Source organism: Antechinus flavipes, chromosome 3 (assembly GCF_016432865.1).
Source record: "Antechinus flavipes isolate AdamAnt ecotype Samford, QLD, Australia chromosome 3, AdamAnt_v2, whole genome shotgun sequence".
NCBI lineage: Eukaryota > Metazoa > Chordata > Mammalia > Dasyuromorphia > Dasyuridae > Antechinus > Antechinus flavipes.
The window spans coordinates 593981080-594005878 of NC_067400.1; the positions used below are offsets into that span (position 1 = coordinate 593981080).

The 24799-nt window shown below is 45.1% G+C and overlaps 2 protein-coding genes across 2 annotated transcripts in view; both read right to left on the reverse strand.

The window, feature by feature from the left end:
- Positions 1-15613, reverse strand: part of LOC127555866 (uncharacterized) — a 16400-nt gene extending 787 nt beyond the window's left edge. Inside the window, exons 1-8 of the mRNA XM_051988537.1 lie at positions 15013-15613; positions 14407-14515; positions 14046-14158; positions 6322-6598; positions 4708-4801; positions 1567-1741; positions 607-742; positions 81-185 (exon numbers count right to left, since the gene is read on the reverse strand). Coding sequence (XP_051844497.1) covers positions 81-185; positions 607-742; positions 1567-1741; positions 4708-4801; positions 6322-6459 — 648 coding nt within the window. The 5' untranslated portion in view covers positions 6460-6598; positions 14046-14158; positions 14407-14515; positions 15013-15613. The remainder of the gene's footprint in view (positions 1-80; positions 186-606; positions 743-1566; positions 1742-4707; positions 4802-6321; positions 6599-14045; positions 14159-14406; positions 14516-15012) is intronic.
- Positions 12519-24799, reverse strand: part of C3H1orf167 (chromosome 3 C1orf167 homolog) — a 35685-nt gene continuing 23404 nt past the window's right edge. Inside the window, exons 8-16 of the mRNA XM_051990846.1 lie at positions 18774-18954; positions 17665-17852; positions 17103-17368; positions 15658-15904; positions 14864-14959; positions 14407-14515; positions 14046-14158; positions 13657-13679; positions 12519-12884 (exon numbers count right to left, since the gene is read on the reverse strand). Coding sequence (XP_051846806.1) covers positions 12519-12884; positions 13657-13679; positions 14046-14158; positions 14407-14515; positions 14864-14959; positions 15658-15904; positions 17103-17368; positions 17665-17852; positions 18774-18954 — 1589 coding nt within the window. The remainder of the gene's footprint in view (positions 12885-13656; positions 13680-14045; positions 14159-14406; positions 14516-14863; positions 14960-15657; positions 15905-17102; positions 17369-17664; positions 17853-18773; positions 18955-24799) is intronic.

Genomic DNA, 24799 nt, shown 5'->3' on the forward strand with positions numbered 1-24799 from the left:
GAAGAAGCTAGGGTCCCACCGCAGGCCTAGAAGCACCTGCATCCTTGGTCCGAGGGCCAGCAGCTGGTTGTCATGGGTACCTGAGAGAGGACGCTGTGGTCTTCTCGCAAACGCAGAGCCACCTGGAGCTGCAGCCACCGCCTGCGCCACGTCCTCCAGCCCCATTCCAGCCACCGCTGCCTAACCTGTTCGAGGGCAGCATGAGGTCAGGAGGGAAGCTCACCTGGGGGAATCACCTGGGCGAATCCTGATCCAGCAGTTCTAGGGAGCACAGGCAGGGATGAGAGGAGCCTCAGCAGGTGCAAAAGGCCTGTGGCATCCCAACAGAACCTATTGGATACCTTTAAAGACTAGAAGTAGAAAGGGAAATAAGTTTTTGCACGGCTGCACGTGCATTACCCATTTCAAATCGGGGAGGGAAGAGGGAAAGAATTTGGCACTCAATTCTTAAATGAATATGAAAATTATTTTTACATGCAACTGGGGAAAAAATATTAAAAACACACAAAAAACTGGAATTGGAGCTGGTCGACCTAAAATAAATGATGCTGGGTCCCTTCTGACCTATGATACTATAATTCAATGATCCTTTCCACCAAGGCTCACCAATGTCCGACCCAGCTGCTCTGATTCCTGGGCTCCTACCCAGCATTGCCAGACTTCCGCCAGCCTCCTTCTCCTCCGCTGGCCGTGAAACCTTCGAAGCAATACCTTGTGTCTCCACCTCTGGAGGTACTTTCTCCTGGCAAGAAAGTCTCTTGTCAAGGCCCCATGCCTATGTCCAAACGTTGGCTTCCATGAATTGTTTTTTATTTTGAAGGAAGGCCCCCTGGAGAGGAGTATCTCCAGTAAGGAAATTCAAAATAAAAACAAAAGGCAGCAAGAAACCTTTCCAAAATTAAAAAACAAACTTAAAACAAGGGGTTGACTTCTAAGATTCCCTTTAGTTTTAAATTGATCAGTTTGTGAACAGGGTTCTACTCTTGGTCTTGCCACATCCTCCATTTTAATAAGCAAGTTGCTTTGTTGAAGTTGCGCTAATTTTCCCCAGGATAGTGAAGGGCCCTGAGTTTATGCCATGGGAAGAAGTGTTGGAAGATTTGAGGATGTTTAGCATTGAGAGGAATGGGAAAAAGCTATTTCTCGGCTGTTTCAGGGAACAGAGATTAGACATGTCTTGTGCCCCAATGGGCAAAAATTACAAAGAGGCTTTCATAAGGAACACACACTTTCCTGACAATCAGATCTATCCAAAAAGGAAAGTTAACTCTAGAGCCAGTAGAGGCCATCCAGTCCAGCTTCCTCATGCTACAGATGGAAAAAAATTGATCCTAGTCCAGAGTCTCACAGGTTAAGAACCAAAGGTAGAATTTGAATCCAGCTTCTCGGAGCCCAGAACCAGTCTGCTTTCCACTGTATCATAAGGAGTGAGCTCTCTGTCACTCTTTGGCCTTTGAATCAAGACTTAGATGATGACTTTGTTGTAAAGAGGATCCTTCCTTAGTCACAGACTGAGCTAGATGGTTTCCGAGTAAAATTCTGGGGTTCTAGGGGACATGCTCTTACTCTAGCCATGTTTCCTCTGCTGCTCTTGGGTGTCCTCTGCTCCTGGGGATCCTGGGGGTCCGGGCACTGCCTTCTGGCTCTCTAGGAGCCTTCCCCGGCTTCTCCTGGCTGTTCCGTCTACAGTGGAGAGGCAAACACGGGAAAGAAGGCAGCAGAAAGCTCTGCTTTGGGCCACCTGGGAAGAGAAGGTAAGCACGGGAAGGAATCAGGGGCAGAGTGCCACTGACCAACTCCTGTTTTGGCTCCAACTACAGAACGAAGATTGCCACCGACTTTCAGCAAATAGGGTTTATTTAATTGAACAACAACAGAGATAACAGAAATCATGGCAAGACTGGATGAAGAAACTGAGGGATGTTTTGCCTAGTGAGGAGCAGACTCGGGGTGCTCGGTAATTTCCTCAATTATTTGAATTATCCCTTTTCTGCTGGTCCCCAAAGGATGGGACTATGAACTATGGTTGAAGTTTGCAAAAAAAAAAAAAAAAAAAAAAAAAAGGCAACCAAAGCAATTAAAACTTGAAATATTCTGGGATAGAACCAAGACCTTTGGGATTGGAGAGAATGTGGGTTCAAATCCTGGATCTTTCATTTTGAGCAAACTACTTCCCTGCCTTGGGTCTCAGTTTCCCCGTCTGTAACATGAGGGAGCTGGGCCAGCTGACCTCCAAGGACCCTGTCGGCTCTAAATCTATGAACCTGGGGAGATAGCTTGGCTACTGCGGGGTTTCCTCCCCAGGGCTGTGGCCCTTGTCCAGTAGTTGCTGGCCTGAGAGAAATCAGAAAGGGAAGGGGAAACCTTACCTGAGGGGACCTTGAGCACAGGCCAGGGAGCAGATCACTGGACATAGCTGGGCAGGGATATCACAGAGAAGGCCTCTGAGGTCCTGTCCCACTCTGGGAGGTCTACACAAACCTCTCTGCATAATTCATAAAGTGGGGAAGGTCTTCCTGAATGTTTAGAGGCAGCTGGTACAGTGAAGAGTGCTGGGTCTGGAGTCAGAAGAACCTGAGTTCAAATCCAGTTTTAGCTGCTAGTTGTGTGACCATGGAAATGACACTTAACCACTGCTTGCCTCAGTTTCCCTACCTGTAAAATGGGATAATAGCTCCTTTTCCAATACTCCTCATTGTAATAAGGATCATATGAGATGATAATTGAAATGTGTTCAGCACAGTGCCTGGTATGTTACCAAAAAGACATCACCATGTTAGAATTGAGTTCCAGTGTGTCCAATTGTGGCTGATGAGCTCGGAATGCTCTGCCACAGGTTGGACACAAATAGTCCCTATGAAGATTTGGGGAGCTTCTCTAACTTTGCACATCTCTCATTTCTTCTAAACTAACTCCATTCTGTTTTATACACACAGCCCCTTCTCTGCTGAGGGCACGCCATGCTGGGCAGTCCTGTGCCAGTGTCTCCCATGACATGTAATCAATTTTTTTTTTTTTTTTTGCTGAGGCAATTGGGGTTAAGTGACTTGCCAGTGTCACATGGCGAGGAAGAGTTAAGTCTCATATCAGATTTAAACTCAGGTTCTCCTGACTTTGGGGCTGGTGCTTTATTCACTGCACCACCCAGCTGCCCCCAATTAATTCTAAAGTTCTTAAGTGAGACCATGAGGGAATCCTCGTATACTTTTGCTGACCGCCTCGTTGTGCTTGCTGTCCATAGAATAATCTTTTTGGCAAACGTACATTTGGCATTCGAACAATAGGACCAGCCCAGCGGAGTTGTGGGCTGTGCAGAGTTGGAGTGCTTGGCCGTTTAATTTGAGAAAGGGTCTCCATGTCTGATACCTTCTCCTGTCAGGGTTCAAGTTATGTCAGAATTGGGTTGCCCACAAGTTAATCAGTGAAGTCCATCAGTTTCACACTGGCCAGCTTGCCCCGAGTCTGGATGATGGACCACGCTCCTGAGCTTTCCCAGTCAGTCACAGTGCAGGGAAACAAGGCTCCCGTGCTTTTTAAAAAACCACATCGTCAAATGCTTTTAATGAAGAGAAACATGGGCTCAAAGTCAGCTACCGTGCTGAAGGGGAATTCTTCGACTAGAAAAGGCCACAAGCCCAAGCTAAAGTGCAGGGAGAGTTGGAGCATGATTTTTTGTTTGCAGATGATTGTCACTCAGTGCAGCCTCTGAAGCTGAGACACAGTGAGTTGGGATCAATTTTTCCTGTCTATGCTCATTTTGGCCTAATAATACTAAGAAAGCACAGGCCCTCCGTCAGCCAGAACCACACCATCCACAGGTAGAACCATCAGTCCCAGCAAATGACAGAGTTCTGGATGCTGTGGAGAAGTTCTCTTACCTTGGCAGGATTCTTTCCAGGGATGTCCTCATTGGTAATGAGATGGACACACACATTGCCGGCTAGATCAGGGTTTAGGAAGCTCCGAGGGAGTGTGGGAGAGGAGAGGGATCAGACTGACCTCCCCAATCGAGGGGCTGTGGAGCCATTGTGCTGATCTCATTGTTGTATGCCTGGGAAACCTGGGCAGTGTTCTAGCGCCGTGCCAGGAAACTGAACCACTTTCTGGTCTGTAGTAAATGCTACATAAACTTTAGCTCTTATTATTCTGTGTCATTTGTCCAGTGTCTGACTCCATTTCCATAACTTTAAGAAAACTATTATTATTCTGTATCATTTGTCTGCTGTCTGCCTCCGTTTCCATAATTGTAAGAAAACTATTATTGATTCTGTGTCATTTGTCCACTGTCTGCCTCTGTTTCTATAACTTTAAGATAGCTATTATTATTGATTCTGTATCATTTGTCCACTGTCTGCCTCGGTTTCCATAACTGTAAGATAACTATTATTATTCTGTATCATTTGTCTGCTGTCTGCCTCCGTTTCCATAATTGTAAGAAAACTATTATTATTGATTCTGTGTCATTTGTCCACTGTCTGCCTTCATTTCCATAACTGTAAGAAAACTATTATTATTGATTCTGTGTCATTTATCTGCTGTCTGCCTCAGTTTCCACAACTGTAAGATAAAGATAACTGCCCATCTTCCAGAGCTGTTGTGAAGATCACACTTAGCACAGTGCCTGGTATATAACAGGTGCTTAATAAATGCTTCTTCCCTTCCTCTTCCAGAGAGAATCAAAAACTAAGCCAGAGCAGCCCTCCTTACCCAGAATCGCTGACATCTTCCTCCGTCCGATGCGGCTGTGGGATTTCCTCTTGTCCAGAGCCAAGGTTGTGGCCCTCCTCCAGTAGTTGCCGGCCTGACAGAAAGCAGAGAGGGAGGGGAAACCTTAACTGAGGGAACCTCTGAACCCAGGCCAGGGAGCAGCATCAACTGGGCTTAGGCCAGCCTGGCAGACTGAACTCACCGGGGATTAAGGGAGTGACAGAGTCAAGTGTGGGACCTCAGACATTTACTGAATGTCTGCTCTGGGACTCAGTTTTCCCATCTGTTAAATGAGGGAATTCCTTGCTCTCGGGGTCAGAGCAAACCAGTTCGAGTGCTCCCCTCTTGCTCCCAATAGCAGGGCCCCAGAATTTACACAGTGGGGATGGTTCAAGTTCCATAATCCACACCTGTGTTTCTCTGGGACACTAAGGGAAGCCTGGCAGGGAGCCAGCGGATGATCTGAGGCAATCTCCTTTCATCTCCTCTCTAGCCAGAGTGTGAGGTTTCTAAATCCCAGGGGCTTCCATTTTTTCTGTCTGGGGGATAGGGTGGAACCTGCTAGTGTGCTTTGCTAGTGTCAGGGTATAAGAGGAAATGGCCTGGAGCTAGGAAGGAGAAACTCTGATTCTAGACCTTAATTCTAACTGAAATAATGTTTAAATATTTTAATTTTTAAAACTGAATAATAAAGTGCTTAGCATAGTGCCTGGCACATAGTAGGTGCTATATAAATATTGGCTAACCATGTGACTTCAAGTCACTTGATAGGGTTCAATATGGTGGTGCAGTAGAAAGAGATCTAAATTTGGAGTTAAGACCACCCAGATTCAAATCCCTGCCTCTGCCATTTCCTACCTGTGTGACCTTCCATCTCAAAATCTAGGATCCCATGAGCCCCTGGAGCCTCAATTTCCCTACCTGTAAAATGAACACAGTGAAACCTACAAACTCATTTGTAGAGAAGGGAAACTATGGGTATGGAACACTGACTATACCTATGTGACTCTGTCAATGTGTTGCTTAGTTTGGCGGAGTTATTATTCCTCATTTTTATTTAAAAGGAGAGTTCTCTGGTTTGAAGGTGGGGGAGAGTCAGAAATTAAGGTGATGTAAAGACAAGCTATTTTAATAAAAACAAAAAAATGTAACAAAAAAGGTTGTTTTGTAAACAGAATACAGATGAAATGGAGCAAAACCCACCGGTGATATCCAATTTTTCCAGCCATTCATGTGTGAATTTTCCAAATTAATCGAGTCACTTTTTCAAATGTCTAGCTTTCTTTTAACCCTTTTGAACGGAAACCTTTCTAAAGACATTTCACGTTACTAAATCTTCCACACATTTCAGAGTTGGGGAGGAACTCGGGTATGATCTAGTCTTTTCATTTGACAGATGAGGAAACTGAGTCCCAAGGAGGGTTATGTGTGTATCTAAGATTATGTAAAAAGTGGCCAAGGTGGGATTAAAACTCAGATCTTTTGCTTCCCAATCTAGCACCTTTCCCACTTTGTCAATCTCTTGTGATGTCAAAGGTTAAAGCATACAGGTCAATGGAACTATAACTCAGCTGGCCATACCCCTACAATCGGATGCTTCCTTCCCAGCCTCACCTGCTGGTGGAGAGTGTTGGGATCTGCACCCAGAATGTGGTCTCCTCTGAGGGCCAGTCTCCGGGGGTACTCCAGGGCACTGGGTCCGGGGCCCACAGAGGTGCCCTCCTTGTCCTTGGTCAGCTGATCCCCTGGCATCCCTGTGGGCAGCGCTGCTTCCTGGTGGGCCCAGGGAGAGCTCAGAAGACCCTGCTGCCTGGCATGGGGGATCTGATTCCCAGCTGTCTTCCAGTCTTGTCCCTGAGGGTCGGTCAACTCAGCTGGATCAGTGAAGATCCTGGGAAAGAGGGTACCCCTGAGAAGGACTCATTCCCCTTTCTGCTTGTATCCCCTCCAAAGCAGGACCTAAGATGGTAGTGGAAGGCTGTCTACCAGTCCTTGAGGGACCACTGGCAGCCCTTCCCCGTCCCTGGGTGGAAGTGAGGAACAAAGGCTGCCCTCAGTTCCTACCTCATCTGGATGGCTCAAAGGGTCCATAACCTGACCCAGAGGTTTAGAATGGTCAATACTAAATGACGCCAGGCTTGGAAATAGCTGGAAAACAAGGGCAAGAGTTTGTCTGATAAAGAGCTGGAGTTTTCAGTGAACTACAAGCTCAGGACAACTCAATAGTCAGTCTAACATGGCTGCCCATAGACAATAAGCACAAGCCACAGGGCTTGATGGCCAGGGAGGGGAGTAAAGGGAGTAGACCAGTGGGCATGAGGTCACAGCCAATACATGGAAGGTCCAGAGTAAGTCCTTGTGCCACTGTGGGGCCTAATGATGATAAATCCTGTTTTCCAGGTAGAGGAAACTGAGGCATCTTGATCATATTCCCTCTTCTCTTTTACCTTCACAACTCTCCGGGGGGCTCCCACCCCAGGCTTCTTTAAGCTCCCTCACCCACCTCCCAGGGCCTGGTTTCCAGCACAAGTTAGAAAGGTGTGTGTTCTGCCCTGTCAAAACCATGGGAGAAGCGCTTCAGACACCAAATGGCAGAATGTCAGAGCTGGAAGAAGCCTGGGAGCCCAGCTGGAGTCATCCAACCCCAAAGCTTGACGACCTCTTGAGAAGAACTCCCAGCCTTCCCATTTTGTCCCATTTGGGACAAATTAGACAATTAGAAAACTCCTTGTATTGAGCTAAAACCTTAGCAACTTCCACCAAACTTTTAAAAAATTAATGTCAAAATAAAGAAAATATGATTATTAAAAAAATTACAAATAACACAGTAAAATACTCATTCTACAACTGACTCCAGTTCTGCAGATGTGGGCTGGGTACCAATATCTCCCTGGAGCTTCATTCCCACAGCACTAACCTAGAGGACCTATGGGACATTTCCAGCTGAGTTTCCCACTGGCACCTCAAACTCAAGTACAAAACAGAATCGTTATTTTTCCGTCAAAGCCAGCAAATATTTGTTAAGCACCTCCCTACTGTGTGTCTTTGCTTAATATGTCTACTTCTGTTCAGGGTCCCACCATCTTCCTAGTGACTCCAGATCTCAGCCTTGGAGTAACTCCCCCTACCTACTCAGACCATATCCAATCAGTTGCCAAGTCAGGTCAGTTCCCATCTCACATCTATCGCTTTCTATTCACTCAACTACAACCACCAGGAACCTCCAGGGTCTAGTAGCTTCAAGGACCTCTAAGATTAAATTCAAAGCCTTCAGTCAATTAAAGTCCCTCATGATCGGGCTCTAGCTTATCTTTCCTGCTTTATTCCCAAATATCTTCCCTTCAGGATAGTAAGATGGTGCAGCAGATAGAGCAGGAAGTAGTTCAAATTCCATTGGTGATCCTGGGCAGATGATTTCATCTCTTGGAATGCCTCAGTTTCCTCAACTGTAAAAAGGATACTAATAGCATGTACATCACAAGGACTAAGTGAGATAATTGTAAAGCACTTGGCACAGACCTGGCACATGGTAGGCACTTATTAAATGCTTGTTTCCTTCTTTTCCTTAGCCCATTTTATGATGCACTACTTACTTCCCTCTTGTCTCCCTTAAAGCTCGCTCAAGGTTTGCTTTTCACAGGATATCTTTCCTGATCCACCCAGTGGCTGGTAAACCCCCAATTTCCTCATTTTTTCTTATCTTTTAATTACAGTTTCAACTGCATTTAGGATCTTTGTTCTAATTTCTATCTTTCTATCCCCAATGCTTAGAAAATTAAAAAAAAAAAACCTAGACCTGTGATCTTTGACCCAGACACTGGCCTTCTGGCCGATCCCCACACAAGACACTCCATCTCCAGATTCCAGACATTTTCCTCCCTTGACCCCCCCATGCCTGGAAGGCTCTCTCTTTATCCCCACCTTCGGATTCCCAGGCTTCCCTCAGGTCCCAGGCCCTTTAACTCTAGTGCCTTCCCTCTGATTTAGTTCCATCCAGTGAATCCTGACTATAGATTGTACAGAGCTGTTTGCAGGGGACTTCCTCCATTAGACTGGAATCTCTTTGAGGGCAAGAAATATCTTTTGTCTTTCTATCCCCAGAATTTAGGGTAGTATCTGACATAAAACTGGTGCTTAATAAATGCTGACTGATTATAGGGAGCTCCCAGGGAGGCAGATCCTCACCTGCTGTGGTCATTGGTCCCACAGTTGGTGATCGCTGTATCGGCAAAAAAACAACGGACTTACCCAGGATCTCACTGCCAGGAGTTGTCAGAGGAGGGACTCAGGACTTAATTCTCCATTTTAAGACCTGTTTTCTCTTCACTGTACCATGTGGATATGCAACAGGTTATCTAATAAGTGGATGTTGATTGAATGACCAGGGCAGAATCCTAGACACCATACTAATCTTACTATGGCCTAAGATTCCATTTGCTTTTGGTAGGCTACAGAACACAAACATTCCCCAATAAGCTTTGCAAAGGGCTTTATATGAACTCACTCATTTGATCCTGCTATTATTATCCTTATTTTACAGATCAGGAAAACTGAGTCTGAGAGAAATTCAGTGACTTCTCCATGCTAGTAAGTATGTGAAGCAGGATTTGAACTCAGGGACTTAGGTTCATCCACTGGACTGAGCCACCTCTTAAGTCACATATATGAAACTTGGAGTCCACTAAGAACTCCCCAGATCTTTGTCATAAAAGCCCAGTCTTGACAGGTGAAGTGGATTTTTTGTTTAGACCAAATGTATCCCTGCCCAGGAAACCCAAACCTAGCGGCAGGAGGTGATCCTTGTCTGCCTGGACGCCTGGGGAGGCCATCCCCCAGGTGCCGTCCTCTGCAGGATGTGGGTCTTATGTTGAGCCCACCGGGGACCCAGCTCCTGTAGGGACGCTTACCCGGAAGGAAGAATCCTCCATGTAGGAGGGCAGGAATCCCACCCAGTACTCCCTCCAGGAGCAAGCGAGACCTGGATTTCCCAGAATGGGAGACTCGGGGTCACAGCGTCTTGTTCCTGGGGTCCAGTGACCCTCACTTGAAGGCAGAGCCGAAGGAATTCTGAGAGAGGGCCTGGCTTCAAAGGGCATTTGATGGGGGGGGGAGCTTTGCTCTTCTGTTTGTCTGAGGATCTCCCAAGCCCCATTCCATCCCCACCCGTCACCCACTTTTCTGCAGATTCCTTGGAGAAGTCAAAGCTCTCCTCACGGGACCCAAGGGCTGTTGCCACGTCTATCTCCATTTCTTTCTTTCTTAAATGAAGATTCAGGCCTAGAGACTTACCCATGATCATGCAGGAAAGAAACTGCAAAGTTGGCGTTTCAAACAGGTCTTGGTTCTGATTCCACTCTATGTTGTATTTGAAGCCTCCCATTCCCACCTACCACCGCACACTCCTCATCTCTTTCCACTATTCTTTATCATCCCTTTATCTCAGTCTGTCCCCAAGCCTCCTTCTCCAACCAGCTTTCTCTGACAGGCCCGGCAGGGCTCACACCAATCTATTCTTCTCCTCCTCCAAACCCTCCAGTGCTTCTGCCTTAGTGTGGTCATCATTATTTTGCTATATTCACCTTCCTGTATATTAAACTACTATATACCATATCATATTACTATATATTAAAGCATATTGCTGTACACTACATCATAATGCTATATACTATAGTATATTACTATATACATCATGCTACTATATACTATATCATCTTACTATATACTATATACTATATAGTCTATTACTATAGATATTGCTATATACATCATGCTACTTTATACTATATCATCTTACTATATATTAGTCTATTACTATATACATCATGCTACTATATAGTCCCTCATATTACTATATACGATAGTATGTTACATATATTACATCATATTACTATATGCTACAGTGTATTACTATGTGTTATCTTGTATTACTGTATGGTATCTTGTATGCTACTTCATGTTACTATATACTATAGTATATTACTGTATACTACCTTATATTACTATAGATACATCATATTACTATGTGATACAGTATATTACTGTATGTTATCTTGTATTACTATATGTTATCTTGTGTTACTATATGTTATCTTGTATTACTATATGCTACTTCATGTTACTATATACTATAGTATATTACTGCATACTACCTTATATTACTATAGACTACATCATTACTATATGCTACAGTGTATTAGTATATGTTATCTTGTATTACTATATGCTACTTCATGTTACTATATATTATAGTATATTACTGCATACTACCTTATATTACTATAGACTACATCATTACTATATGCTACAGTGTATTTTTATATGTTATCTTGTATTATTATATGCTACTTCATGTTACTATATACTGTAAATATATTACTGATACTACCTTATATTACTATAGACTACATCATATTACTATATGCTACAGTGTATTATTGTATGTTACCTTGTATTACTATATGGTATCTTGTATTATTATATGCTACTTCAAGTTACTATACACTATAGTATATTACTGTATACTACCTTGTATTACTATAGACTACATCATATTACTATATTCTATAATATATTATTATAAACTATATCATCACTATATACATCATTTTACTATATACTACAGTATATTAGCATAGACTATGTCATATTACTATGTATATCATATTACTACTGATCTAGTATATTATTATAAACTGCATAATTTTACTATATTCTATATCATATTACTATATACATCATGCTATTATATACTCCCTCATATTACTATATGCTATAGTATATTACTATATACAACATCATAATACTATATATTATAGTATATTACTATATACAACATCATAATATTATATACTATAGTATATTATAATATACTTTATCATAATACTATATATACATCATATAAAGTATTGTATATTGCTATATAACATATTACTATATATTGTAGTATATTACTATTTATTATATCATATTACTATACATTATAGTATATTTCTATATACTGCCTCATATTACTTTATACTACATTATATTACTATATACTCATCATATTACTACACACTATATCAGAGCTTTTTAAACTTTTTTCATTCATAACCCTTTATCACTCAAGAGATTTTTATGCAATCCTGGCTATAGAGGTATATAAAATAGGTATATAAATCAAACATTTACTTATAATAAACCATAAATTTATTTAAAACAATTCTTTGTTATACATATAATGTTACCATTTATTAAAGATGAAAGCAAATTTGCATATTAATGAAATGGATTGCTTGTTTATTTTTATGTAAAAAATTAAATCTTGGCAGAATATTGGATAATTTTTGACAGAAAATTTAATAATTTAATATTTGATAATTTCACAACCCCCTATATTTAGGTATCTTGTGATATATGGAATTATGAACCACAACTTTAAAAGCTTTGTACTATATTACTCTATGTTATGTCATTATATGCTATATTACTATATATTTTGTTACTATAAACTATATTCCTTAAGTGCATGATGTATGGGATTCTGCCTATCTTGTCTTTCTTCCAGAATTCCTAAGGACAGGGATTACATCTCCCACCTTGGAACTGGAAATCCCTAGAAACAAGAGCTCTCAGACTAGCTCCCTGAGGAGAGGAATCTTGTTTTCCTCCTCAGACTGGGGAGCACCTTGAGCCTGAAATTGTATTTCTGCTGAGAGGGGGTCCCCAGAGAGTAGGCTGTTTCTCTTCTCAGAATGGAGGTTCTTTGAGCTAACAAACTATGTCCCCCATCTCCCAGACTCCCCTGCCAATTCTCTCTCTTCTCCAAATGGTCACTCCTCATGGATCTCCCTCCAGTGCCCAGTCCTGGGCTCTGCAGACTGAAAGGCTCTTGGATGCCGGACAGGTGCACAGACCTCCTCAGGGTACCTAAGCCCAGGCTCACTCTGGAGGGAGGTTTGGCCAGTCCCCAGACTCACTGCTGGCAGACCAGCTTCCACCAGGGCTGCTGCCCGTAGGTTCCAGGGCAAGGTAGCAGCACGTTGCCTCCCAGAAAGGCAACAATGTGACCCCAAGTACTGATCGAAGCCAGCAGCAAGGCCCTGAGCCGCAGCAAGCCAGCAAGTTGGGCAGGCCTTGGGGACAACTGAATCGTCAGCAGTGACTTTCAGGGACCTCAGCCCACAGCTTTTAAGGGGCTGGACAACAGGTCAGAAGGAGATTACCAAAGGGAACACTGGGCTGACACTGGATGCGGGACAATAGGGATCTGGGTCACAGAACCGGAGGAGGAGCACTAGCACTCTAGAGCAGACTGTAGGCCAGAAAAACAGGCACCATATCTCTTTAGATCATACCACCGTGGAAGACCTGAAAACTTAGAGATCCCAGAATTAGCTCCAGACACAGCAACATGCAAACCTGAAGCTTTGGACAGGGCCCTCTCCATCCTGAGAGCAGGGTCCAACTGTAGCATAAAGTTAAAAGTCAAGAAATAGACTGAAAAAATGAGCAAAAACCATAAAAAGAGCCTGGTCATAGAAAGTTTAGCCATGGTTCAGGGAAATCTAAACACAAACCGAAGGCAACAACAGCAAAATGGGTGTATTTGAAACCTCACAGAAAAATGTAAATTGATGTCAAGTAGAGAAAGACGAGAGAGAGGAAACAGACCAAGAAACAGACAGAAAGATAAGGAGAGAGGAGAAGAAAAGAGAAAGAGAGAGAGAAAGACAAAGAGGAAATGTGTGGGGGCGGTGAGGTGGTGCAGTGGATAGAGCACCAGCCCTGAAGTCAGAAGGACCTGGGTTCAAATTTGGTCTCAGAAACTTAACACTTCCTAACTGTGTGACCCCAGGCAAGTCACTTATAACCGCAAATGCCTCAGCAAAAATAAATAAATAAAAAATAAAGACAAACAAAAAAAGAGAGAAAATATGTGTGTGTGCATTTGCAACTAGCTAAAGTTACCTTCTCTTTGCTAGCAATGTAGGCTGTTGGGAAAAGCCCAGGGTTTGGAATCAGAAGCCATAATTTAGTGGCAGTGACAGGTGAGTCACTGTATGTGGTTGAATGGAGAAGAAGGTTTCTGACCTCTCTAAGTTGGGATGGCTATGGACAAGGGAGAGGAGCAGAGATGGGACCTCTGTTTGTCCTAAAATGTCCACGAAGCTTGAAGTGAAGGTGGGAAGTAGACGGCAGCTCAGGGAGACATGGGGGACAGGAAGGGAGGTTTGAAGAACTGGGTTTTTGTCCGGGGTCCTCTCCAAAGCGGCTGTTTTCCAGCGGGTGGTTTAAGCATGGGAGGGGGTGTCCTACAGCTGGGCACAGAAATTCAAAGGGATCAGAATCCCCCCTACCAGATCTGGAGTGTGACCTGCCGATGCTGCTTGAGTTCTGGGGCTTCTTGAGCCCCCTGCTGCCACCTTGTCTCTTGCCGGGGGGCTTCCAAGTGGCCGGAGTCTCTGGGAACCTGAGATAGGCACATGAAATGGTACTTAGTTCCCTGGAGCCCTCTCCTGACAGTCTCCCATCCCCACCTGCCCCTCTGCTCCCACATGAAATTGTGCTGAGTGGTGCCCCCGGAGCTGCTGGAGGCTGAGGATGGAGGGAAAATATCCAGGTGTCTGCCCCCGGGTCAGCCAGGGGTCTTCATGCCCTTTCACAGCCTTTTCCCTTCAGTAGCTCAAGGACTCCTGGCACTACCTGGGACCTCCCTACCTGAACAGCTTTTCCCAGGGGACCCGTTTCTTCTCCTGGAGGAAGGCGGGCCAACAGCTGTCTCCTGGGTCCAGGATGCTGCTGGTCCCAGAGCTGGGGCCACCTTTGCCTAAGAAACAGCAAGGTGGCAAGGCTATCCAGCCTGGTTACCCTGGGGCAAGGATGGGGGACCACCCTGACAGAGAACAGAAGGGTGGAGAGCCCCGCTCCTTGGGGATGATGGAAACCCATTCTGGGAGGTAGCCAGGGTTTGTTTTTAAATTGAATTCCTATCACCATTTTTCAGAGGAAGGAAGGCTTTGCCCATGGTCAGCCCACCTGAGTGGGGGGGTCCCTTGGCTACCTCCTGAGCTGCCTCTCAATGGTCACCCGGAGGACCAGGCAAAGGAGGGGCTCAAGAGAGCTTGAGTAGGGGTAGGAGGCAGATAGAGGGACAAAATTCCTCCACCCTGTGTACCTCCAAACTGAGAGGTACCAGCACCCTGAGGCCGAGTAATGACATGATTAAAGTACGTATTAAGTACCCACTGAATGTAGGGCACTGTGCTAAGAGCTGGGGATGAGACCAAGACAGAAATTAGTTCAGATGTCAGTTTCAGAGCTCACCCAAGAGGGAAAGAGATCCTCCAGGAGTCCGGGGCCTCCAAAGAGAGTGACCTCAAGTGCAGGGGCAGCACCTCATCTGCTGGTGGGCTCAGGAAGGAGAGGCTGTGATCAGTCGGGCTGTGGGCCTGAGGACAGAGGCTGAGGGTGAGAGAACCTCCTATGTAGTAAGAATTATAATCAGGATTTGGATCCTACTACATCCCCAGATTAGATTGACCGTTGGCTCTGGGGTTTGGAGGGGCACCAGAAGCAGCAAATAATCCCCTCTCCACGTTCCCAAGTGATTATGCAAAGTCCACTCAGAACTCTCTGTGTCCTAGTAATAACCATTTACACTTCCATAGCACAGGAAGGCAGGGAAAGGCTTTGACATGATCTTGTTTGGTCTGAACAACAGCCCTCGCAGGTTGCCTTTTGATTGCACAGATGGTCAATGGTTAAGGGTCATGTCCAAGGTCACAGAGCTAGTGAGTTTCTAAGGTCGGATTTGAACTCAGCTCCATCAATGACACAGACATGTCCCCTTCCCCTTGTGGGATGCTGGGGGGCCGGTCCCTCCTCCCGCCACCATACTCTTCTCCCAGCAGCTGAGCTCTATTTGAAGAGCTCTATCCTGGTTCTTCCCCCAGCCCAGAGGTCCCTCACTCTGGCCACTCCCAGGCCCGACCCAGCACACACTCATCCCCCAAGCCTTCACCCCCTCTGATGAGCTTCTGGGGGCGCTCGGAGCACTGCCCGAGCATCCTGAGGAGGGGGGCCGCTCCTCCGAGACCTGTGAGCCAGCAAAGGGCTCCGGGGGGCAGTCGGTGGACCCGGAAGGGCGTGACCCTGCTGCCTGGGCCTTCCTCCGCCACCACTGCAGGGCATTCTGAAGAATCCGCAGCCTCCTTTTCTGGCAGAAAGAGCTGGAGAGACAAGATTTTTGCTGGGAAACCGATCAACTTCATCCATCCCATCCATCCCCAAAACATCTCCTGGGATAAAAGGCAAGAAATAAGCATTTATTACACACCTATTATATGCCAGGCATTGTGCTAAGTGCTTTTCAACTATAATTTCATATATATGTATATATATTCTTTACAATTATTATACATAATAATATTTATTGTTATATAATATTATATATTATTATACTATTATTCTATATTCTATAATATATTATATACGAGTATAATATATTGTATAATAATATAAAATAATAAAATAATATAATATAATGTATACAATAATATGCTATTTATAATAAATATATTATATAAATGATACATATAATATAATGAATAAATAATAAAAATTCTATATAACATATATATATAAAATTTGATTCTTTCAGCAATCCTGAGAGGAAGGTATTATTATGAGACACACTGAGGTTAAGTAGTTGCTCTGCAACTAAGTGTGTGTGACTGAATTTGAACTCAGATCTTCCGGCTTCAGAATCAGTGCTCTTTCTACTCCAGGCAGTTAAGCAATGCTATAGTGTACAGAGTGCTGGACTTAGAGTTGGGAAACCTTGAAAACAAACCCTGTTTCAGATACTTTCTGTCTGCCTCAGTTTCCTCATCTGTAAAATAGTACTTCTCTCCAGAGTTATTGTAAGGATCAATTAAGATAATATTTGTAAAGCGTTTCGCAGAACTGTGCCTGGTACACAGTAGGTGCTTTACACACGTGTAGCTAATATCCCCGTGTTTTTTGTGAGCCTTTCTTTGTCTCCCCAGGGCTGTGGGCCTGAGGACAGAGGCTGAGGGTGAGAGAACCTCCTATGCAGTAAGAATTATAATCAGGATTTGGATCCTACTACATCTCCAGGTTGACAGTTGGCTCAGGGGTTTGGAGGGGCACCAGAAGCAGCAATTAATTCCCTTTGCATCCTCCCAAGTGGTCACACAAAGTCCACTCAGAACTCTCTGTGCCCTAGTAATAATCATTTACACTTCCATAGCACAAGAAGGCAGGGAAAGGCCTTGACATAATCTTGTTTGGTCTGAACAGCCCTCGCAGGTTGCCTTTCGATTGCAGTCAGTGGTTAAGAGTGCCTGCACATAGTTGGTGCTTAATAAATGCTTGTTAGCTGGCTGACTGACCCCTAACCTCCCGCCCAGATCTTCTTGGGTCCCATTCTCAGACTGCCCGTCTTGGCTGGTGGGGTTGTGAGCGGGTTCTGAGGAGACATACTCTGCCCGCCGGTGCTGGGCCAGCCTCCGGGACCACAGGAGGACCACCCGGTGCAGCTTCAGTTTCTGGCAGGCCTCTTCAAGCGCCCTGAACCCCGGACGACGGCAGGGCTGGTCTTGTTCTCCCGGGCTCCGGCTGACCGGTCCTCTGCCGGACCCCTCGTGGGCCCCAGCCACTGGGGGCAAGTAAGGTTAAGTGCGGGAAGGCAGAGGGAGGAGGACTCTCCCCATCCCTTCCCCCTCGGACCTCAGGAAGGTTTGCTGACCCATGGCGAGGAAGATGAGAGTTTGGGAGAAACGGGGGGCATGGGAGCCAGAGCCTAGGACAAGGTGGTGCTTAATAAATATCACTGGCTCAGGGTGGGAGAGAGCTGGCAGCTGGAGGCTTTAAGAGGGGAGGGGGCTGACAGAGCAAGATGAGCCTCTGCATCCCTCCTGGGGCTGCCCCGCCCCCCCGGGGAGCCACTCTCACCCTCCAGGTGCCAGCTGGTCTGGCGATGGAGGTAGAGCTGCTCCACTGCTCTCGAGTGCCCAGCTTGCAGCCACACCATTTTCACCCACTGCTGCAGGCTCTTCCTCAAGGTCTCAACCCGCCAGTGTGCCAGCCTGCCGTGGCACCGGGCCCTTCTCTGCGCGTGGCGCCTCCATGCCTCAAAGCACCTGCGTGGGCAAAGGAAGGGCCATCTCCCTCCCTCCCAAAGGTCCTGGGGACGACCTCGCCCCAGCTGCAAAGTCTGGCCCCAGAGGTAGAAAACAGGGAGGGCCGGGCGCTCAGCAGAAAGTGCTCAGAGAGGCAATGGGTGGGGGGGGGTCCATGGGGCCTCCGCTGTGGGCTGGAGGAAGAGGATTCTGTTCATGGACCATGTCCGGGGCCAGACGAGGCAGCAGGAGGCTCAGAGCACAAAGGCCTGGGGTTTGGAAAAGGCACAATTGGCTTAGCAGAGGCACTCACTTCTCCCCATCTCAATTCCTGGGTGTTGGCAGTGTCCACTCCCTCTGTAAGGGCAAGACCTGCTCTGCCTGGAGAGTCTGAATTGGCTCTGGCACTCCTCCTGTTGGGGCATCCCCCCTCTGCCCCATGCAGGGCCAACCTTCCCCTTGTCCCATGAAAAGCTGACCCGCCCCCTGGCCCATGCAGGGCTGACCTTTCCCTTCTCCCATACAGGGATGACCCTCCCACTGTTCCTGGCAGGGCTGACCTTTCCCTTGTCCCATGCAGGTTTGACCCCTCCCCTATCCCATGCAGGGCTGACCCTTCCCCTTTCTCCCCCCCCCCCCACAAAAACCTTACAGACAGGTTGTGCTTCAGCTAACCCCAACAAGGCCAAACTCTCAGGCCGGCCACAAATTCCCTGGGTAGCTCCCAGATGACTGGGCCATCTAGTCCCCATTTTCTCATTTTACAGATGCAGAAACTGAGGTCCAGGGAGAAGTCCAAGTCCAATAGGCAGTATCTGAGCCCGGGTCCTGTGATTCCCACTGGCTGATTTCCCACCTCCCTCTCCAAACTTCCCATGGATCCCGGATCAGCCTCAGACTGGTACTGAAGGGCCATGGCTTCCCACCCCTGAACCACCCTACCGGCCAAGCCGGGCTCTCTGGTGCCGGGTCACCAGGGGGCAGATCCGAGCTGTGTTCAGGGCCCTGGCCCTCCAGGCCTGGAAGACCCTCCGGAGCTTCTTCTTCCCCAGCTCAGCCTGCACCTGGGCATCCTTGTGGATCTCTGCTGCCAGTGCTTTCTGCAGGTGCCACAGGTGGAAGGCTGCTGGCCCCCAGTGGGGTTGGGGGAGGATGGAGAAAGAGGGGTCTGAGGGGCAGCGGGGGGCAGCAGGGAGGGAAGGAGGTAGCAGCCCCCCACCCTTCTAGGAGCAAAGTCAGTGATGGTGGGTTAGGGGAGGGGACCCAGGCCCAGGGAGGCCCAAAGAGCCCTCAGGCATCACTTAGTCTGATCCCTTTGTTTTAAAGAGAATTTCTAATCCCCTGATCTTTCCCCTGTGCCACAGGGGAGTGACATGGGGCCTCGGGGAAGAGTAGCCCTCCTGGCCCAGTGAAAATCGAGTCAACTCGATTTGGGGAATGGGGAGAAAAGCAAGACAGCAATGAGACTGAACAGGGGCTGATAGATCCCAGTCACTGGCTGGAGACATCACTGGACAATATTCCCCCCAGGGGGAAAGCTTACCCATTAACCAATTCATCAATCAATTATGCCTTCCACTTAGCACTTTATACAGTTATTTTAAAGTATTTTTCCATTGGAAGTCTAACAGCTGCCATAAGGTGTGTAGTGAAGATATTATTATTTCCATTTTAGAGATGGGGAAACTGAGGCAGTGTGATATAGTAGGGAAAAGCCTCAAACACTAAGCATGGTGTTAGAAGCCTACAGTTTGAATCTTGGCCCTGCTGCTACTTAAAATACTATGGGTGTGAGGTAAATCACTGACCCTCCCTGTGCCTCAATTTCCTCTTCTAGAGAATGATAGATAGGACTGATCTTTGGAGATTCACTTCATGTCCTGAATCTTGGGATTCACTCAGTAGGATAACAAGATCATGAGAAATTAGAAACTTATCAATGACCTCTCAATGGACAAATCTGATGAACTGCTCTCCATCCTCCTCCTTTTTGACCTCCCTGCTTTTTACATTATTGACCACCCTCTCCTCTTGGATACTCGGAGTTTTCATGACTCTTCTTTCTTTTCTGGTTCTTTCCTCCCAGATAGGTAAATATTCTTCCTCAGTTTCCTTTGCTGCAGCTTCACCCAGCACCCACCTACTATCTATGGGTGCTCTTTAAGGCTCTCTCGGGCCATCGTCTTTTCCCTGTCTCCTCTGTCAGTAGTTTTATCACCTTCCATTGGTTCAATGGCCAGCTCTACATAAATGATTTCCACATCTATCTATCTATCTGTCTGTCTATCTATCTATCTATCTATCTATATTCCTATCTGCCCTTCTAATCTGTCTGTATTTCTATCCATCCATTCAGCATCCATCCATCCATCCATCTATCTATCCATCCATCCCATCTCCGGTCTTAGTCTCTACTTATTTCCAGTCTCCTATCACCAATTGCCTACTGGATACTTCCAACAGGATTTTCCACAAGATTCTCAAACTCATCTGTCCAAAATGCAATTCATATTTCCCCCCAAACCTACCCTTCTTCCTAACTTCCTTATTTCTGTCTAGGGCATTACCACCCTTGCAGGATAGCAGATTCACCACAATGTTTAATTGGATACTTCACTCTTTCTCACTTCTCAAACCAATGGGTTACCAAACCTTGTCTATTCAACCTTGACTAGTATTTCTTCCCCTCTCTCTGTCGCCTTTTTCTTTCTCTTCTTTGTTCCCTTCCATTTTTCTGTTTCCTCCGATTATTAATGCTCTATCTCCTCTCTCTCCCTCTCTCCGTCTCTTTCTCTCTCTCCTTACCTCTCTTTTTCTCTCACTTCTGAACAAGATTTAAAGAAAAAAACATGATATCACATTCTAATCTTCAGTATCTCAACTTGTCTAATCAAAAGCACTCCAACTCATATCCCAAACTGAACAAATTGTTTTTCCTCCTACCCCAAACCTGTCCTTTTTATGAACTTCTTAACTTAATCTCAAAGGCACTGTCATGTTTTGTTTTTTTTTCCACTCTCCTCCTCCAAACAAACTAGTCCCCAAGTCTTGTCACTTGGTTTCCCTGCCTTGAGTCTCTCCCCAACTCAATCCATCCCTCGCACAATTGCCAAAATTGATATTCCCAAAGCATGGCACTGATAGTATCAGGACCCTGATCTAAAAGCTCACTCCTCTCATTCGTGTAAAAGACAAATCCTTCTGCATGGCATTTTAAGACCTTTTGAATAGGCCTCCAGACCAGTTTTTCAGGTTCATTATCCAGGTATTCTTTTCATACATGTTCCAGCTCAGTCCCACTGGCCCATATACAGCATTTAATCACCCAATTTCATGGTTCTATAGAGGCTATTTCCCCTGACTGAGGATTCTCCTCATCTCTGCCTCTTACAATCCCTCATTTCTTCCCAAAATTCAGGTCTTTTTTGAAGCCTTTCCTGATCTACACAAACTCACACACACACACACACACACACACACCTGTCTCACTGAAATTCCCTTTTATTTACTAGACATATATTTTGTATTTACTTATATCTGTAAGACAAAGCCTGTCTCACTTGCTAGATTGTAAGCTCCATTCTGTCTTTGTATCCCTAGTATTAGGAGGGACTCCTAAATATTTGCTGAATGAATGAAGACTAGTGATCACCTAGTCCAACTTCCCCCTTTTATTGCTCATAATAACACATTCACATGGCACTTTGAGGTCTGCAAGGCAATTTCCTCCCCCAAACTCTGCAAGGTAAATAGTCACAGACTCACAGAAGCTGAGATGGATGGAAGGAAGCCGCCATATCTGCCCAGAATTCTCTCTACCTACATCCCCAACAAATGGTCCCCCAGACTTTGCTGGACCAACAGCAGGAAGCTTTCTCCTAACTTCAGGCCCTTGGCCCACTTTTTGCATCTCCCACCCACTACTCTTTGGGACCAAGCAGAAAAGGTCCAATCCCTCTACTAAGTGACAGTTTTACAGCCCTGAAGAGAACTAGTCTATCTCTCCTTAGACTTCTAGGGCCAAAAACCCAGTCCTTCCCCCAGTCCTTCTAATACCCTGACCCCAAGACTTTTTACCATCCTATTACCTTCCTAAAATGAGGTGCCTAGAACTAATCAGAGGACTCCAGATCTTGGAGGTGGTAGATCTTAAAATCTAGTTCTAAGAGTGGGGTAGACAGGACACTGGATTTGGAGTAGAAAGACCCGGGTTCAAATCCTATTTTGGATGCTTACTAGCTATGAGACTCTAGCAATTCAGTTTCCTCACCTGTAAGATGAGGGAATTGAACTCTCAAGGTCCTTTCTGGCTATAATTTGCTGCTCTAGCCTAATTGGGCTATATTTAAAACTTGAAGCAGCCTGTTTCTATAACACTCACAAGTGAATATCTATGAAAACACCAGTATTTTAAGTCCACTGCGAAGTGATCAGGGAATACCCTGAAATGTTCTGAGAAAAATCTAGCTCTGGAAAAGACCATTCTAAAAACTTAGTACTGCTCACTCTTGAGACACAGCCTGGCACAGTGGATAGAAGGCCAGAATGAACATCTCAATTCAAGACCTGCCTCTGATGTGTACTTGGTTGTGTGATCCCGGCCAAGACACTTAATCACTCTCTTTGAGACTTAGGCAAGTCTTTAAGACCTGAATAACACAGCAGCCGCTGATCTGCAGGCGTGGAAAGTGAGTTTCCTAACCAGGGAGTTCCCTAAATTTGATGAAATCTCAAATCTGGGAAGGCAACAATCAAAAAACAAACAAAACCAAAAATCTCTTGATCTCACATGCCCACACGCCCACCCACACATACAAGCACATGCCTGTATCTGCTAAAGTTTTGTGGAGGCTGTTATCCTCCAGAAGGAGGAACTGGGATGCACGATTGCTATTATTATGAACCATCACCCACCCACTACTCTTTGGGACCAAGCAGAAAAGGTCCAATCCCTCTACTAAGTGACAGTTTTACAGCCCTGAAGAGAACTAGTCTATCTCTCCTTAGACTTCTAGGGCCAAAAACCCAGTCCTGGGTCAGAGCCAGAAGGGTCAGAGAGAATTCTCACCTGCTGTGTTTTCCATCTTTCTGAAAACAGGCACTGAAAACACAGAAACTTAGCCATGGAATGAATGCCTCCCATCTCTGCCTCTGTCTGTGTCCCTAGGATCTCTTTTCCAACTTTCCAAGTTTCAGTAAGTATTAGGGAGACCTCAATTAAGGATCTCTTCTTCATCAATGGGGATATTTCTTTAAAGGAAGATTCAATCATTCATTCATTCAGAATTTTAAAAGCTGTTCTTGTTGCTGGGGATGTAAAGACCAATTTCCATTCCATAGCCTTCAAAAAACAAACAGACCAGTCCCCACTCTCATCTTCTATTGGGGGAATCCAACAGATATACAGTGGTACATAAATAAATACAAAGATAAGTAAAATACAAAAATATAGGAAGCAAATTCAAAATAATTTCAGACAGATTGGGTAGAAAGCACCAAACAGCTTGGGAACAGGACAGGTGTCCTGTAACAGGTGCCACCTGAATTGAACCCTTTATTTTTTATTTCTTCTTCTTTTTTATTGCTTTCTTATTTTCTGCTTATACGTGAATCATGTTGGGAGAGAAAAATCAGAACAAAAGGGAAAAACCATGAAAGAAAAAAAATAAGAAAAAGAAAAAAAGTATGTTGATTTATATTCAGTCTCCAGAACTGAACTCTTTGAGAAAGGCAGGGATTTTAAGAAGTGGAGGGGAGGCGCAGAAAAGCATCCCAGAGCTTGGGGAAATTACTTGTGCAAAGACACTGAGGTGGGAGATGGAATACTGTATACAGAAAGTGACAAATAGTCAGAGGGAAACTATTCTAACTGTCCATGCAAACAACAGCAGCAGTAAGACAGGGTCTTAATATCTGCTAACTCAACTGAATTCAACCCCCAAATCCTCCTAAGGAGCTATTCCATTCCCATAATCTGTAACGTTCCTTTGCCTGATATCATTAAAGGGGAGTGAGTTTGCTTATCACATTTCCACAAACATTCAATGGCAACATTTCAAATTAAGAACAGATATGGGACTTGTCCCAGCAGAGAGAAAGAAAACTAATTGACCACCCAGAAGACCACCTGTTTTCTCTTCCAGCTTTTAAATTCGTTCCTAAGATCACAAACCATCTGAGTCACATTGGGCAACAGAAAATCTTAAACCTTCTGCATCATTGCTATTCCAAAAGTGGCCACTGCTATTTAAAATAATAATAATAATAGCTTTTTATTTTTCAAAATACATGCAAAGACAGTTTTCAACATTCACCCTTGCAAAAGTTTGCGTTCTAAATTTTTCTTCCGTTTCCCCCCACCTTCTGCCTCCTCTAGACAGCAAGTAATTCAATAGGTTAAACATGTCACTGCTAATTTAATCTAGTTAATCTAATCTATCACATACATCTTTTAAAAAATCCAGATGTGTGATTTCATCAGTTTGGAGAATTCCTGGTGTGCAGATTTCCTCCACTAAGATAACTCAACAATAATTTTTCCCTTTAGTTTTATTTATTTTCAGAGAGGCAATGCGAGTTAAGTGACTTGCCCAGGATCACATAACTAGTGTTAAATATCTGAGGCTGGTTTTTGACTCAGATATTCTGGCTTCAGGACCCAAATTCTATCCATTGGGCCATCTAGCTTCCCCTACCAGAGAGTTTAGGGCAAGAAACCGACTATGGACACCACAGACTCCTAACTGGGAAGGACAAACACAGAAGGGCCAGCATTGATCCGTTCTCACAGATGAGAAGACTGAGGCTTTGTGCAGTGAGTGACCTACTTTTCCTCAGCTAGGAAGTATCGGAGGCAGGGTTTGAATCCAGGTCTCCTGAATCCAAACTCAGGGTTCTATCCACCACACCATGGGAAAAATTGAAGTGAACTGTCTTGGCCAAGGTTTAGACCTGGAGTGAATCTGGGG